Raw genomic sequence first — 17,283 nt, 5'->3', positions numbered from 1 at the left:
GTGAGCATTTCCCTCTTTTGGGGGAGCAAAAGGTAAGAGAAAATTCATGTTGCTCAGCTACATGTAAATGAGGATAGGTTTGTTGTCTTCTTAAGGATATTAATACCGAATCTTCTAAAACATGCCACAAAGAACAATGTAGACTATATTATAATTAATTGTGTGTACCATTGTAGCCATTAATTCATAGTTTTTAGCTGGGAAGAATGTTTCAAATAAACAGCACACTTGGAAACATCAGATTAACCTGATACATTTCTACTCTTAGGGAAAGACTATGCAGTTGATCATATTAAAGAGGCCAAAGACTGACCAGTAGTTATCTAATTTGAGAATATATGTTAACATTTTGTTTTAAATGTTTATTTATTTTTGAGAGAGAGAGAGAGAAAGAGAGAGAGAGCATGAGAGGGGAAGGGACAGAGAGAGAGAGGGAGACACAGAATCAGAAGCAGGCTCCAGGCTCTGAGCCATCAGCACAGAGCCTGGCGTGGGGCTCAAACTCACGAAACGCGAGATCATGACCTGGACTGAAGTCAGATGTTTAACCGACTGAGCCACCCAGCTGCCCCATAAATGCTGCAATTCTAAATAAAAAATAGGCAAATCAAATTTAAGTTAAATCGAAGAACAATCCACTACAAACAGATATAGCTTTTAGTTTCAGTGATGCCAGGAATGTTTACTCTCAGAGACTATTAATGCAGTTCTCCCAATAAAGGAAAACATGAGATACTGTCAAATGAGGCTTAAAAAGAGATTTAAAATAAATAGATTCAAAATCATTTCTGATTGCATATCTCCCCCCCCCGCCAAAAACGTAAAAGGAATAAGAAAATTACTTCCTTCACAATAAAAGGAATTTCAATCCAACAACGAACACCATCAGAGTTAATGGAGAAGCATGAGAGAAATGCCCCATTAAATCTCATTCCATTTTTAGTGAGATAAGCTGTCCCACCACCTCTTGCATTATTCAGTCCAGTTCTGGAAGATTTGGATTCTCTCAGGAAGACATGCAGAGAAATGAGAGGTTTAAATATTGGAAAGAGAGACCAAAATATCCTTTTTTCCCCCAAACTGTATGATTGTTTACTTAAAAGCAAGAGATTCAAACTAAACCAGTATTTGAAATTATTAAGAGAGTTCAGAAAGCTTTCTCTTTATAAGAGAACTCTTCAAAAATCCATAACTTTCCAATATGCCATCATCAATAATTAAGAAAAAAGGTACGATGGGAAAGGCCTTTATTCAAAACAAGTACAACAAACGTAAAAGACCCAGGGTGTTCTCAGTGGGAAACGGAGAATGGTAAGAAGTAAGCTACATACAACCCTTACCGACAGATATGTGCACCTCAGGATAGAGGTTTAATGCAAATCGAACCAAAATACGAATGACTAATTCGGCATATTACAAATGGTTTTAAAGTTTCTCTAGAAGAATAATTGTTTAATAACAGCTAACACTTTAAAAAATAAAAATAACAATGATGTCAGCAAGACAGCAGAAAAGGCGCTGGACCCTCCTATCTACCACCTGGCCCCAGACGCTAATTACACATCATGACAGTTCCGCCTCTGCTGGGGGGAGTTAGGAAAGGGGCGGGTCATATATCCACATTCTGATTTTACTGGAAGTGGCCGGGAGAATTGCCTATTTAAGTAAAAAAAGTAGGAATAGGAGAATACTCTCACCTTCTAACATGCATTGAAATAAAACCCAGGTAGACTTAAACCTTACTTAACTGCCAAAAAAAGTCAAGCCATATTATGCCAAACAACAACAACAACAACAACAACAACAAAACAACCCAAAAAACAAAAAATCAAGCCCTGTTAAAGCAAATACAGCTGAAGGGTCATTTGATTTTTTAACGCAGTAAATTTTCCAAGCATAAAACCGTGTAGGAAGTCAGAAAAGGAACGATTAACAATGTTTCCATAGAACTTAAAACTGTCTATATAGCAAGTCACATTACAAATAAGACTAAAAGGAAAGAACTATGAAGAAGCGTTGCCCATGGCTAAAATCTTAAAAGTTCAAATACATTAATGAAACAAACTGATGCATCAGGAAAACTGGTCAGAAGACACCGACAGAAGAGAAAATACAATTGCCTTCTACCTTAAGAAGAGATGGACATTAAAGCAAATAAAAAAATATTCTGCTCATAACATTACCAAAATTTAAAATTAAGTAACAGTACTAGCAAGGATCAAGCCAAATGGCGAGCTGAATTCGCTAGGAGTATAGTTTGGTGCTTAGCTTCTAAATAGTCATTTCATAGCGAGTATGAAGAGTCTTGACGACATTCCCACCTCTCATTCTAGTGATTTCACTTTAAGAACATACCCCACTGAAACATTTAGGGAACCACGTACAAAGAATAAAGTACCAGGATTTCAATAGTAAAATATTAAAATATGCAAAAATTGGAAATAACTCAAATATCCAATGACAGAAGAAGGGTTAAATAAATAATGCTACACCCACTTGAATAAACATTGCACGACAATGTGTCTGAAGAGTTGTAATGGCAATGGGAAATGCTTACAACATAACCTACACTGATATGGAACTATATAATCAATATGCTTTGCAGTATGATGTAAACTGTATTACAAGTATTTGCAAGGAAAGCAGTACACCAAAATATTAACACATTACTATTAAAATATTAATATCAGGAAAGAGTACACTTATCACGAGGAGCACTGAGTCATGTATAGAATTGTTGAATCACTGTATTGTACACCTGAAACTAATATAACTCTGTATCTCACTATACTGGAATTAAAATAAAAAACTTAATAAAAAATATTAAAATATTACAATAGTGGCTCCATTGTGATTTGACTGCAGTTAGAATTTTGTTCGTTGCTGGCTTTTCCAGGTTTTCTATAGTAAATACGTAGCACTTTGTGATTGGGGATAAAAAGTGATTTCAAAAAATATTTCTTTATCACATTCACGTCTGAATAGAAATCCTGCTCTAAAGCAGAGATTTATAAGAGGTGTTAATAATATTTAATTATCAGCTACGACATCGAGGAGAGCCTTCTTAGAAAATGCATAATCAGATATTAAATTTAATATTCAAAAGAGCATTAAAGTAGCGTGACTTTTTTTTTTTCTGGTGCTTTTCTTTCCCCTAGGCAACTACCTAGGTGATAGAGAGGAATTAGCCAAATCATGGAAGTGGGGATTTTATTTCCCACCCTCCTTCTTGACAATCTAGAAAGGAGAATGCAGGGAAATTTAGCGATGGCTGCATCAACACCCCCAGGTCATCCTGTGCAGGTCAGATTCTAGGGATTCTAAGCGCCAGTGTGTGTTTACCATGTCATATCGGAAAGAACATAAAATAGAGCCGATTAGTTTAAGGTCAGGCATATTCCATTTTATACAGTTCCACTTAGTTTAATTCTTTTATTCAAAAACTATTTTTAAAGCGTCTCACCATCTCGAGTTATTGCAGATAAGACAATTAAAAATAAAAGCAGAGAACTCCCTGCTCACAGATACTTCACATTTAATGAACAGATGAATACACAATCATTATTGACATTAACGCGATTATTTCTACAGGATGTGATGAGAGCACAGGGAATGAAGTGATTATTCTGTGCTACACTTGATTATGTCTTTAAGCAATGGGACATTTGGGGAGAACCCGTAACTTCTTTGTCACATATGTTTGAGTGACACACTCTCTTCCTACCCCGTCTGAGATAATTTTGATACCTTTGGGTTGCTCCACACCATTTTTCAGTTCTCATACAAACATCAAATATATATTGGATTTATTTGGGGAAGAAAAATGACATCATTTTATACACATTATTCTGCCACTTGCCCTTTGGCTAATGTAGGATGATGAATGCCCTCTAGTATAATAGACACGTGCTTAAATTTGTTCATTTAAGAGGATTTATTACGTTCTGTTGGATGTCTGTTTCATGTGTGTTCCACCGGTTTTCTACTGGTGGACCCTTGGGTTGTTTCCGGTTTACTGCCCCACCCTCCAGTGCTGCAATGTGTGTCCTTATTTACTAGGTAGTGGTGCTTTTATTCCCATAAGATCATTCCCTTCAGTACTCAAACATGCTGTTATTTTTTCCATCATAACAAAACATTCTCTCCACTTCAGGCAAGCTGACTCTTTGCTCCCTCTACTGTCACAGATCCTGGAAAGAATTTTCTTTGGTGTCTTCAATTCCTCAGCCCCCATTCTCTCCTAAACTGCCTCTAGTCTGATTTTTGCTACTACCACTGTCCTATGCTGCTCTTTTTGAGGTTAGTGATTCTCTCATTGCAAAATCCAAAGGCCAATTCTTGCTTGCCCTAGCAGCAGCATTGGACAGAGAAGACCACGCCTTCCTCCTTGAAACACTTTGCCTGCCTTCCAGGATGCCTCATTTTCTTGGTTTTCCTCCTAGATCATTCATCTTTCTCGTCTCCCCTGCTGGCTTTTCCTCTGCTCTCCAACTTTGTAATGTGGACTGCTGCAGGGCTCAATCCGCTATCCACCTTTTTTCTGTCTATACTCTCCTCGGCGATCTCATAGAATGTCATGGCTTGAAGAGCCATCTGTGTTGGCAACTCCTAAATTTGCACGTCCAGGAGGCTTGCCCCCAAATTCCAGACCATGAACGGGCAACTGCCTAGTCGACATCTCCGCATGGGTGTCTGAGATATCTCAATCTTAACCTATCCCAAACTGAACTCCTGATCATCCTCCCCCAAAACCTGCTCCAAAAACAGCCTCCCTATTTCAGATGATAGCTACTTTCTCCTGTTACTTACTATAGCATCACCATGACCATATAGTTTAGTATGACCCATAAGATCTGAGGATGAGAATATAAATTCTCTTAACTGATCCAAGCATATAAGGAAATCTAATATGTAGCAAAGTTGGCAATGTAATTAAGTGGGGGGAAAGATAGCAAAATTGGCACGCATCTGAAAGAAAGCAAAGTCAGACCCTTGCTAAAATAAATTCCAAATGGACTCAAGTGTAAACTCAAAGTTGAAAAGAGGAACACCGGAAGAACTTTTAGGAAATTAGGATACGACCTTGCTTCTGCTTTTGCCCCGACCCTTGCATCCTGTTGGTCTATTTTCAGCGTGTCCTCCTTTGCCGAGTTCTGCCAAACTGGCCTCTTTGCTGTTCTTTGGACCTGCAAAGCACACTTGCACTTCTGGTTGCTTGTCTGCTCAATTTGCAGGGCTTTTCTTAGACGCCTGTAGGATTCACTCCCTCACCTCCTTCAAGGCATTGTTCAAATGTGACTTTTCACAGACGTCCACTATAACCGCCCTATTTAAATGTGCTACCAATTCCTCCTCTTAAGTCTTGGCATCTCTCACCTGCTTCTTTTTTTCTTTTATTTTAGTATTTATAACTTCTCATATACTATACAATTCACCTATATGCCTATTTTTCATTGTCTAGTCTCCCCACTAGAATGAAAGCTCTCTGCAAGCAGAGACAGCTCTTTGTCCCTCTTGTTCACTGACGTATCCTAAATGCCTAGAAGAGTGTTAGCTACAGGTTAATGAAATGAACAAACAAATGGAGATTTTTCAGCTTATTTTCTGAAAAGTCTGCAGCTACTTGTGTTCCTACTGAATTTCAGAGGGCCTATTCTCTTCCATATTCACCAGCACTGGGTGTGGTTATTCACTCACACTTTGCTGTTCTGTTAGATACGATGATGGTAGCTCGTTGTTCCTTTAATTTGTAATTTAGCCACTAGTGACATTGAGAATATTTTGGGGTGTTTAATAGCCATTTGCAATACGTCTTCTGTGGTTGCCTATTTATATATTTGGTGTATTTTTCTCCTCACTCTCTTCCTCTTCCTCATTTTCTTCTTCCTCATTTCCCCTTCCCCTTCCTTCTCCTTCTTTTGGGTTTTTCTTATCAATTTGCAAGGGCTTTTCTGTCATATGGTTTGTCTTATTGGTGAAAATATTTTTCTAAGTTTATCTTTTGATTTTCTTTATATCATTTACCACAGGAAAATATTTAAGTGTGCATGTTATCATGGATATCTGTGTATTATTGTTTTTTAAAGTTTATTTGTTTATTTTGAGGGAGAGAGAGAGTGAGCAGGGGTGGGGGGAGAGAGAGAATCCAAGCAGCCTCCACACTCAGCACAGAGCCCAATGTGGGGCTTGATCTCATGACTGTGAGATCATGACCTGAGCTGAAATCAAGAGTCGGATGCTTAACCAACTGAGCCACCCAGGTGCCCCTATATCTGCCTATTATTACTTCACAATGCTTTGTTTTTCTGTCTTTCTTAGGACGATCTCTTCCAACGCTAAGTTTAATATTTTTATTTTAAATTAAAATTGTTTTTACATTTATATATTTAAAAAATTTGAATATTAATTTATTTTTGAGAGGGAGAGAGAGACAGAGTGCGAGCAAGGGAGGGGCACAGAGAGAGGGCAACACAGAATCTGAAGCAGGCTCCGGACTCTGAGCTGTCAATACAGAGCCCAGTGCGGGTTTCCGACCCATGAGATCATGACCTTAATCGACTGAGCCACCAGGTGCCCTTTTTTTATTACACATTTTTTTAATGTTTATTTATTTTTGAGAGAGAGAGAGAGAGACAAAGCGTAAGAGGGGAGGGGCAGAGAGAGAGGGAGACACGGAGAGTTGTTTTTACATCTAAATTTTAAACAATTTGGAATTTATTTTAGTTTACAGGATGAAATAAGGGCCAGTTTGCTTTCTTTCAGATGGATAGCCAACTACGCATCCTTTTTGGGGGAATCAAAACGTCATCTTTATCATATATTAGGTTCCCATTTATGCTTGAATCAATAATTAAATTGTATATCTTATCCTCATATCTACATGTTCATTCTTTTTTTATACATAGTGGTTCTATACTAAGTTTTAATATCTGTTGAAAAACATCCCTTCCCACTATTCTTCAATTTTATAATTTAAAATATTCTGGTCCCATTTATTATTTCAAAATGCCTTCAAAATCATTTTATCGTATTTAAAAAAACATTGTGATTCGTATTTAAAAAAACATTATGATTCTACTTGGAAATGGATTTAATTTAAATACAGTCAGGTCTCATTAATGATGGCCATTCTGTTTTACACAGTCACTGTGAACCTGACTTAATGCAGACTGACCCATCGCCCCAAGGGGAAATACAGGGTTAGAGGTTCTTGCTGGTCTCTGGGCAGATCATCTCCGTCATTCACTCAATATATAACTTTGTTTTATGTGTGTCTCTGTTTTTTTTTAAATTTTTTTGTAATGTTTATTTATTTTAGAGACAGAGAGACAGGGCACCAACGGGGGAGGGGCACAGAGCTGGAGACAGAATCTGAAGCAAGCTCCAGGCTCTGAGCTGTCAGCACAGAGCCCAATGCGGGGCTCAAACTCACGGACCATGAGATCGTGACCCGAGCCGAAGTCAGACACCCAACCGACTGAGCCACCTGGGGGCCCCTGTGTGTCTCTGTTTATGGACACCTTATTCAATACATGTTGTTCATTTGTTTACATTGAACTTATGGTCAATAGCACTATAATGCATGCCCGCACAAAGGTTAAAGCACATTTTCTTGTTAAGGCACATATGTCATAGCCTTCTTGCCCTTAGGAACAGCAGACAACATTGCAGCACAGTGTGGGCAATTTGCAACAGGGAAACCACCAAAAAAACACACAAAAAATATGAAAAGGATGTGTTTAGGGTATAAAAACTGAAACAAAAAGGCAGAGTGACTCTCAGTTTGACCTCAGCCGTGCATTGGGCAGCTCAAATTTTTTGCCACTCTGTGCATGTCTGCAAATGACCAGGAAAACGTTGCAAGTATTGATTTTAGGGTTATAAATACATTTTCGTAAGTGCATTCAAAAATTTCATAACTACAAATAATGAGGATCAACTATATTAATTTTCAGAGCATGTACAATTCTCATGCTAGAGTCTTCTCCTTCATGAATTTGGGATGTTGCCCCCCTTTTCAGGTCTTATTTTCTGCACTCTGAAATATTATAGTTTTTTAACGTGGCTTTTGTATCTTTTTTGCTAAGCTTTTTTCCCCTAGTTTCTCTTTAAAATAATTTTTACAGGTACTGTAAATGGGATTTTAACAAAATTTCTAGCTGGCTGTTGTTATCATAGTACAGAGCTATTAATTTGTGCATATATATTTTATTTCCCACCACTCAAAGCCTATTAATTCTAATAGTTTTTGCTAGAGTTACTTAAGATTTCTTGGAGATTTACAATCATATTAGCTGCAAATGAAAGAAATTTTGTCTGTTTCACTGTTTTAATTTTTTTATTATATATGTAAGAACTTCCCAAAATATTTAATAACAGTGGTGATATTTGGCACCTGGCTTTCGGTTATGTTTTTTGTAAGTGAAAATAATCTCAATGTAAACCATTATATTTAAAGTGAGTGAATTCACATTAAAAGGGAGGAGGCTCATTACCGTGCAGAATATTTGCTGAACCAATGAATGAATTTTTAGTACTATCACTTGGCAAAATCATTAATCTCTTAGATAATGATCAGTACTAATATGTCAACAGGTATCAGGGATGTGTTTCTGCCTATTGTCACATTGTTAACTAATAATATTCCTCATCATTTCTCCTAGATCAGCCACTGATCAGAACTTCTGAACTCATTAATATCTAAGCTAAACTGAAAATTATTACACAAGAATTTTACTTTGGGGAGCACTTTACTGCACTCGGGTAGACAGAGTAGAACACATTGACATTTAAAAAACCTTTAGCTTTGCATAGCGCTTGCAATTTCTGTCCCTCCTCTTATCTCCACTGATACTACTCCGAGTAGGAAGGACAGGTTATTTTTATTATAGGACAGGTTATTTTTATTATCAAGTGAAGAAACTGATTCATAGAAACATGAAGTGATTTCCCCAAAGCCACACAGTTGACTGAGGACAAAGCTCAATCACTTCACTACCTTCTCCCAACACTGTGTAATCACTCTTGTGAGACTTTCTCAAGCTCCATTCTTTTTTTTTTTTTTATGTTTATTTATTTTTGAGAGAGAAAAAGACAGAGCATGAGCAGGGAAGGAGCATAGGAAGGGGGAGACATAGAATCCAAAACAGCTCCAGGTTCTGAGCTGTCAGCACAGAGCCCGATATGGGACTTGAACCCACAAACCATGAGATTATGACCTGAGCCGATGTTGGACACTCAACCGACTGAGCCACCCAGGTGCTCCTCTCATGCTCCCTTCTAAAAGAGTTCATGACCTATCTTATTACCCCAATCAATTCCTTCATCAAACTTCCATCCTTGTATTATTCAGTCCATCAGCCAATCATTCAACAGACATTTATTGAGCATTTATCAAATGCAGACATTGATCCAAATTCTGGAAATACAACTGGAAACAATAAAAGGTTCTCCACCCCCACCCCTGAGCTCACATTATAGCAAACAAACAAAAAATAAAAGCAAAATATATAGGATGTCAGGTGCTGATGAAATGCTCTGAAATAAAATAAAGCAAGAGAGGCAGATTGGAGTGCCAGTGACAGGGACGACGGGGTTGAAATGGTAAGTGATCAAGAATGGCCTTATGGATGAGATGACATATGAGCAAAGACTTCTATGGGTCTTTAGGAGTGAGGGGTACCAATTCCTTAAGGCAAAGGTTTAAGTCTTCAGAGGGTGGGTACTTGGCTTAGTCTTGTGGGGAACATGAAGATATGAGACAATGTAGGGCGGGGGGAAGATGAAACTGGAGAGGTGCTCAGGGGGCCCAAAATATGCAGAAATTTTCTAAATCATTACAGTTTTTAAAGGTAATACTTTTTTTAAAATGTTCATTTATTTTTGAGACAGAAAGAGAGTGTGAGCAGGGGAGGGACAGAGAAAGGGAGACCCAGAAACCAAAGCAGGCTCCAGGCTCTGAGCTGCCAGCACAGAGCCTGACGCGGAGCTCAAACTTGAGAACTGCGAGATCACGACCCGAGCCGGAGTTGGATACTTAACTGACTGAGCCACCCAGGTGGTTATTACAACTTTTAGTTTTTAGCTTAAAATCAATGGGAGGATACTGGAGGGATGTCAGACGTGGGAGTTTAGGGGATATGGGCACATGAGGAATGCCGTCAAATTTGTGCTTTTAAAACATCAGTCTGGCTTTAGCAGCGAAAAGAAATAGAATTAAGAGTATGGATCTCTGTGTTCTAACTATGAGAATGTAGGAATTTAGACAAGATCTCAAGTGTATAATAAATCCAGATGACTAGCCAACACATTGTATTGTTTCTTTGCCTGGGAAAAGTGAAATCTGTCTTGAAGAAGACAGATGAATTGGCACCTGATATCTTTGTGCTTATTTTAAAATTCTTTGTACTATATTAAAGATATACATCCAGATACTCAAATTCTCTAAGTCTAAAGATATATTGATGCAGCCTGTTAGGTAAGTGTGACACAGGCATAATAAATGGTATCTAATTGCACTGTCAACATGTAGTTTTTCCTTGAAAGGAAAGAACTATAAAACATATTTAGATTGGAAAGTGACAAAATGACCCTAGAAATAGGGTCTGGCATTGAGATAGAAATATGCTGGTGGGTGTCTGAGAAAACATTTGAAGATTACAAAAAAAAGTTAATAAATGAATACCAGTCTGATTTAAGTTGATCTCCTCTATTCTCTGTAGGTAAAATTAATAATTCTGGGGTTTTTTTCTCCAAAAATTTTGATGATCATAAGCCCATGGAAACAGTATCTCTTTCTTTTGTTTTCTACAATTTTACATTTTGAGATGGTTACTTCCAAAATTAACATCACAACGACTTTTTAAAAAATTTTGTTTTTAACAATATATCCAACATGGGGCTCAAATTCACATCCTCCAAGATCAACAGTTACATGCTCCACCAACCGAGCCAGCCAAGTGCCCCCATCACAAAGACTGTTTTAAAAAAAATTTTTTTTAACGTTTATTTATTTTTGAGAGACAGAGAGAGACAGAGCATGAGTGGGGGAGGGGCAGAGAGAGAGGGAGACAGAATCCGAAGCAGGCTCCAGGCTCTGAGCTGTCAGCACAGAGCCCTGCATGGGGCTCGAACCCATGAACCATGAGATCACGACCTGAGCCCGGGTTGAACGCTTAACCAACTGAGCCACACATGTGCCCCCACAAAGACTTTTTAAAGTCATCTTTAGGCTGGTGATCTTTAGGTAAGTGATAGGTGACCTCATATATTAGTAGTGCTGGGCAAGCTTTGAGATAACCCTCTGGAGCACAAATTTGGTACTCTGAATTTTAAGGGTTAACAAAATTCAGAACTTTTGATCCAATGATTTTATTTGAGCAAATTTATCGTAATAAAATATTTAAACTGTAGGCAGATGCATGTATAAGGATGTTGACTACAGAATTTTGATGGGGCAAATTTTGAAAATAACCAAAATGTTTAATGATAATCAGGTTGTTTATGAATTATGATACTTTCTTATAAGGATGAAAGTGAGGCCATTAAAAATAATATTTTGGAAACTAATGATGGGGAAATACTCTCCATTTAATGTAGATGAAAAGAAGAATCAAAAATTGTATCCACAGGGGCACCCGGATAGCTCAGCTGGTTCAGTGTCCAACTCTTGATTTCAGCTCAGGTCATGATTTCACAGTTCATGGGATCGAGCCGAGCATCGGGCTCTGCGATGACAGCATGGAGCCTGTTTGGGATTCTCTCTTTCCCTCTCTCTGCTTCTTCCCTACATGCTCTCTCTTAATTAATTAATTAATTAAACTTAAAAAAGTCGTATCCACAGCATAATTCCTGTTTTGGTAATACTAAAATGTGACTGGTACTCATCTATGCGTGATGGGATTCTGAGTGCTTTTCTTTCCCTTTTTTAATAAAAATAAAGTATTAATTCTAAATTAGGCTTTTGAAAGCAAACCAACAAAACTAGGGTTAAAAAGCAAAGTTGTTAAAAGGCTCCTGGGTTTGATGCCTTTAAGACGTCAGGATGGGCCATTTAGAAGTACTTTTGCCTCTTGTTCTACTTCAAAATTAAAGATCATTTTTGGAGGGGAAACACATCTTAAGCACCCTCTCACCCCCAGGTCGTGCCTTCTTTACGGTCAGCATTATGAAAGCAGCTGTGTGTGTGTGTGTGTGTGTGCGCGCGCGCATGTGTGTGTGCTGTGCTATGCTGTGCCGGCTGCATAACTGAGTCCCCAGGCTCCTGAGGGGCTGCCCTACAGGACCGTCACTCATGGACACTCACCTGGCCTCTGCGTGGTCAGCCATGTTCTTTGGGGTCACCTGGTCCAGGAGCCACCGCCTTCTTAAAGCTTCTTTTCTCCCACAGCGCCCTTGGAGCAGGTTGTTTCTGAGGGTCCTGAGGAGGAATTTTGTATTCTCCTTTGCTGACATCTGCTGGAATAGCCAACATTAAAAAGGGGTCCTATCAGTCTAAGTGTGGTCTTTTTTCCTTACTTGAGTGGACTGGCCACCATGAAAGTTTTTGGAATTATTTCATTCACTTTTATGCCCTTAGAAAAATCATGTTACTTTCTTACTACATGAATTTCTTTGCATTCTGTCTACTTGTCCACGCAGTGTAAGTTTCTAAATTAAAGATCACTCAGCTTACACAAATAGCCTCTCTTCCTTAGAGCAATCCAGTAACCTGGAAGGCTGAATCTGGAAGGTGTATGAAACAGGGCTAGGTCCAGGGCTGCTAACATTTGGGGTGTGGATTCCTTTCCACACTGGATGGTCACTCGTGGATTTATCTACAGAAAAGTGGCTCGTACAATTAATTCTATACAAAATATCAGTGGATTCCACCTGAAGTCCACCCATCAACCTCACTTTAAGAACTTCTGCCAAAAAGAACAAAGGAATGAGGGATTTTATTCAAAGATTTTCAGGTCTTGAAATCTGAAGTGTAATAACAAAGTGACCACATGGTGTCAGTCTAACCTCAAGAAGCCCTATATCTCCCCAGGCCAACAAGTAACCCAGCATCTGGGTTAAGTTGCATAAAACAATACCCACTGGAATTCTTTGGCAAGATCCAAGCACTTGACTTTTGTGGACCATTCATGTTAAAGAGAGAACAAGAGAAAGCTGTCCTCCGTAAGGCTAGCTAATCAACATCTCTCACCATTGCCGTGTGACAAAATCTATATGGTGAAATGGATTTGTAGGAACTTAGCGATGAGAAGAAAGTGTTCTTTCTGGGAAAATGAAAATGCTCCTTGCTTAAAATTAACTATCCTCTTTCTCTTGTCTCTTCAAAAGACCTGAATTCTCTTGCTGAGTAGATTTTCTTAAAAAAAAAAAAAAAAAACATTTGAAAGGCAGTTGTGAAGTCTCAGTTTAATATTCTTTCAGTCAAAACCGAGATGGCAATTTTTCTCTTTCATTTTTCCTACAGCAAAAATACTGGAAGTTTAGGGCTCAGGATAAGACATGCTAAAAGAAAAGTTTTCCCCAGAGGCACTAGTAACTAGAAGCCTAGGTTTGTCATTTTTACCAAATCAAAGCCTTTTTTCTTTGAGTCCACTCCCAATGCTGTTCCCCTCTTATTCCTCAGATATTGTCTGCAATATAGTGTGTTATCAGTGGCTTCGTACTGAGTGTTGTTTGGCCTTTTCTTGCCCCTAATAGGTTTTAATAAAATCTATGATGTAAAAAAATATTTGTAGATTTATATTGAGAGATATTTAAGGTTGAGTTTGCCATTTCCCTAGACTTTTGTTTTTTAAGTTTATTTATTTATTTTGAGAAAGACAGAAACAGCACAAGTGGGGGAGGGGGCAGAGAGACAGAGAGAGAGGAGAGAGAATCCCAAGCAGGCTCTGCACCATCAGCACAGAGCTGGATGGGGGGCTCGAACTCACCAAAAACCGAAAGATCATGATCTGAGCCGAAATTAAGAATCAGACACTTAACTGACTGACCCACCCAGGCATCCCACCCCTTCCTTACTCTTAAACATTATCGTGAACGAAAGGACCAGAATCTGTGGTTTTACTGGAGGCAAAGTTTGTGAACTGCTGTCACCGGTACCGATTCATGAATGCTTGGTATTTTGCACTAGAAGTTACCTGGACGCAATGCTCAAACACAGGAGGGGCCTTCTGGTGGGACCTGCTGTGAAGACCAGATAAGAAACACGCCTGGCAGATGTCAAAGTCGAGACACTTCAGACAGCGGTATCTGTCAATTAAAACGGAAGTAAGGCTAAGGTGGCAACTAGCTCATGAGCTCAGAAAATAACGTTCAGGTGGAGAATGGGTACCCCAGAACATACAGGAGATATCACGGCTATCAAGTAAGCGTAAAATTTCTCCCAAACTTTGTAGGGACGTTAAGTGACTCTGACATGTTATTTTTAATCAAAGAAATCTTCTTTTGATAGTATTTTTTTTATAATACAGCATGACACTAACATCGTTTTATTCAACAAACTATAGTAGAGAAGTCTGATTCATGCCCCCGCAGATATACCGAACACTTTCTACAGGCAGGCTACTGTGTACTACGACCCTGAAGACAGAGCCCTAAGTCTGAAGCCACATTTTGTATGGTGGCATTCAAATCTTTTGAATTTAGTCGCCAAGTTACAACAAAACAAAACAAAACAAAACCAAAAACCAAACACCAGGAGATTTCAGTACATTCTGACTTTTGACTTCTCTTGAGGAATTTCAAGACAGGATAATACCGGACCTGTGTTCCTGCATGGTATTGGGGAAAATAAAGCCGTAGATAAAGAATTTAAAAGCAACTTTTGTGATTTTTCTAGAACTCTGTCTGTAGGAAAGAAACGCAGTGGACGAGGGTTGTTCCTTCAGCTGGAGTGTGGGGGGGCGACCACCACACCCAAGCTTCTTAATACATCAACACTGAAGTCCTTCTTTTATGAACAGTCACACCCTTAAATCTCCCATGGTCAGCAGGAGAGGAGGGTATCTTGAGACCCATGGGAAGGAGGGGTGTTTCATAATATGGTGATATCAGGGAGGGCTGGTAAGGCCTCATAGTTACGATTTAGTGACTTTTGACAATATTTGAATGGAATCATAGTGTTTGTCAAAGATTGGGGATCTATACTTTTTTTTTCTGATATTTTAATTCTCTTCTCCAAACACAGTGTAGGTGGCATAAAAGCTCTGTCTTCTTCATCAATGACAATAATAGGTGAGGGCAAAGTGACAGCTACTCCTTCTAGACTGGAGATAACAGTCTCCAGCTCACCACAATCCCTACCTGGCCAACTTCTCACATGTAGACTACGTGCCTAGCTCCTGTAAACATTTGAGTTTTCAACCCCTCCCTTGAAAGTTACAGAAAAAGAAATATGACCAGACCCCCGTGCTCTTCAAATTTCATGTCTTGCTGCAGAGAGATGATAGGGAAGCTTGTGGTCCTAACTGGAAAAGTTAAGCAATATGTGATTATGCACCAAATGTGAGGCATAGAAGGCAAGTGCTGTAGGAGGGAGAGAGGGGGAGACCCCTGTGGGCTGCGAGGTCAGAAAAGTTTTCATGGAGGAAGTGTGCCATTGGGCTCCAGATCAACGAGGATGAAGTTCCAGATAGAAAGGAGTGGGGTAAGGAGGCTGGAGCCAAGAAGGAGGGTTTAGAGCACATCAAATCTATCAGACCCGCTGGTTATTCTGAAGAACAGAGGAATCAAAACTTGGAGTGCCCCTGAGGCCAGATGGCAGAAGGTCTTCTGACCACAGTCCTTGGAAGGCAGAGCAGAAGAATGTAAGCTCCGTGAGACCAACCGTCAGCTGCCCTTGTTCACTGCCTAACCCTGACACCTCGTTCCATGATACAGTATTCATAAACAGCATCGAATGGCTAGAATAGTAGCCAAGGTAGCCAAAACAGTTCCAAAGTTTTGGAACACTTACTAAGGGCAGGCACGTATACATGTGCATATGTATATGCAATACATCTACATGTATTGACAGTTAATCCCCATGAAAGTTCTTTGAGGTAAGGCATTCTTATTATTCTCATTTTTTCAGATAAATAAACTGAAGCAATCAGAATTTAAGCAACTTGCACACAGTTACACCACGTCTTGGTCAGAGGGGGAACTAGGTTTTGAGCCCAGGGATACCGCCTGAATGGACAGCCAGCTGTTTTCACCCCTGGAATAGACCGCTGGTGCAGGAGGCTTGAATTTGGACACACACCCCACCATTACCAGTGACCCTGAAGTGGGAACTTAAGGTCAGATGCTTTGGAGGATACCTGGTGCACTGAACGTTTTCAGTGAACATGAGACGAAAGAAGTTAAGTGAATGACTTAGTTTCTTCACGAGAAGAATGGGACTGGAAAGCCCTGCCTTCTTGGCCTGGCTTTTTACAAAGGTTTTTACAAAGCTTTGAAAATGATTCAACATGCAGAATTGGGAAGATAACTGCTGTTTGCGTGAAACGTAGAACACGATATTTTATATAAAGAGTATTTGATGAGCCACCTGTACTGGCTACTTTATCAGCATTACATATGGCTGCAGTCGACTCATCGAGGACAATACACTGACCCTAACCTTGCATTAGTCCCTTTATGCTCAGAAGCTACCTAGAGGTACATGAGAAAAGGCGGAGTTTTCTACACCTTTGTAGAAGGCGTAGATCCATCCATCCCTGATGAGATGGATCTGTTGGTGCCTTTACCAAGAGAGAACCAAGTCTGGGTTTTCCCCCAATCTCATCCCAACCTTACATGGCTATCACAGAGCATAAATACGATACATCCTGCTAAAATATAACACTGGCTTATGAACAATCTCTGATTTTTTTACCTCCTCTTTGTAAGGTTGAGCTCTTGCCTCTCCCTGTTACCTCCAGATCTGCTTTAAAATGACCTTCTTCATCTCACTAAAACTTAAAGCCGCGAGGCTATTGCTGCAGCTTATGAGAGCCAAAAACACAAGCTTAAGGCTGGGACTGTAATACATGCAATTTCTAATAGACTCAGAAGGTTATAGATAAAGTAAGTCTAGCACTCCGTTGGCTCCAGCTCTCCTTTTACTTCTAAAGAAATCGAGGCCCAGAGAGGTTAATGGCCTTGGGCAAGTTGCTCAGCCATCTGCATATATGAGAACTGTACATTGCCTCAGATGTCTAGAAAGAAAGATGGGTTGCACGGAGGCATTTCTAAGAGGAAGCTTAATTTCATTCTCTGTAGAAAGTGACGTAGTCTCAACTTTAGCGTATGGCCCTTTTTGCT

General features: G+C 39.4%; 1 protein-coding gene across 1 annotated transcript in view; it reads right to left on the bottom strand.

Annotated features, from left to right (window-relative positions):
• Nucleotides 1-17,283, bottom strand: part of DYTN (dystrotelin) — a 51,609-nt gene that overhangs the window by 18,597 nt on the left and 15,729 nt on the right. Inside the window, exons 8-9 of the mRNA XM_047868742.1 lie at nt 14,136-14,247; nt 12,305-12,453 (exon numbers count right to left, since the gene is read on the bottom strand). Of these exons, the coding sequence (XP_047724698.1) occupies nt 12,305-12,453; nt 14,136-14,247 (261 nt within the window). The remainder of the gene's footprint in view (nt 1-12,304; nt 12,454-14,135; nt 14,248-17,283) is intronic.

This window comes from Prionailurus viverrinus, chromosome C1 (genome assembly GCF_022837055.1).
Source record: "Prionailurus viverrinus isolate Anna chromosome C1, UM_Priviv_1.0, whole genome shotgun sequence".
Lineage (NCBI taxonomy): Eukaryota > Metazoa > Chordata > Mammalia > Carnivora > Felidae > Prionailurus > Prionailurus viverrinus.
This window is presented reverse-complemented; position numbering and strand designations above follow the sequence as displayed.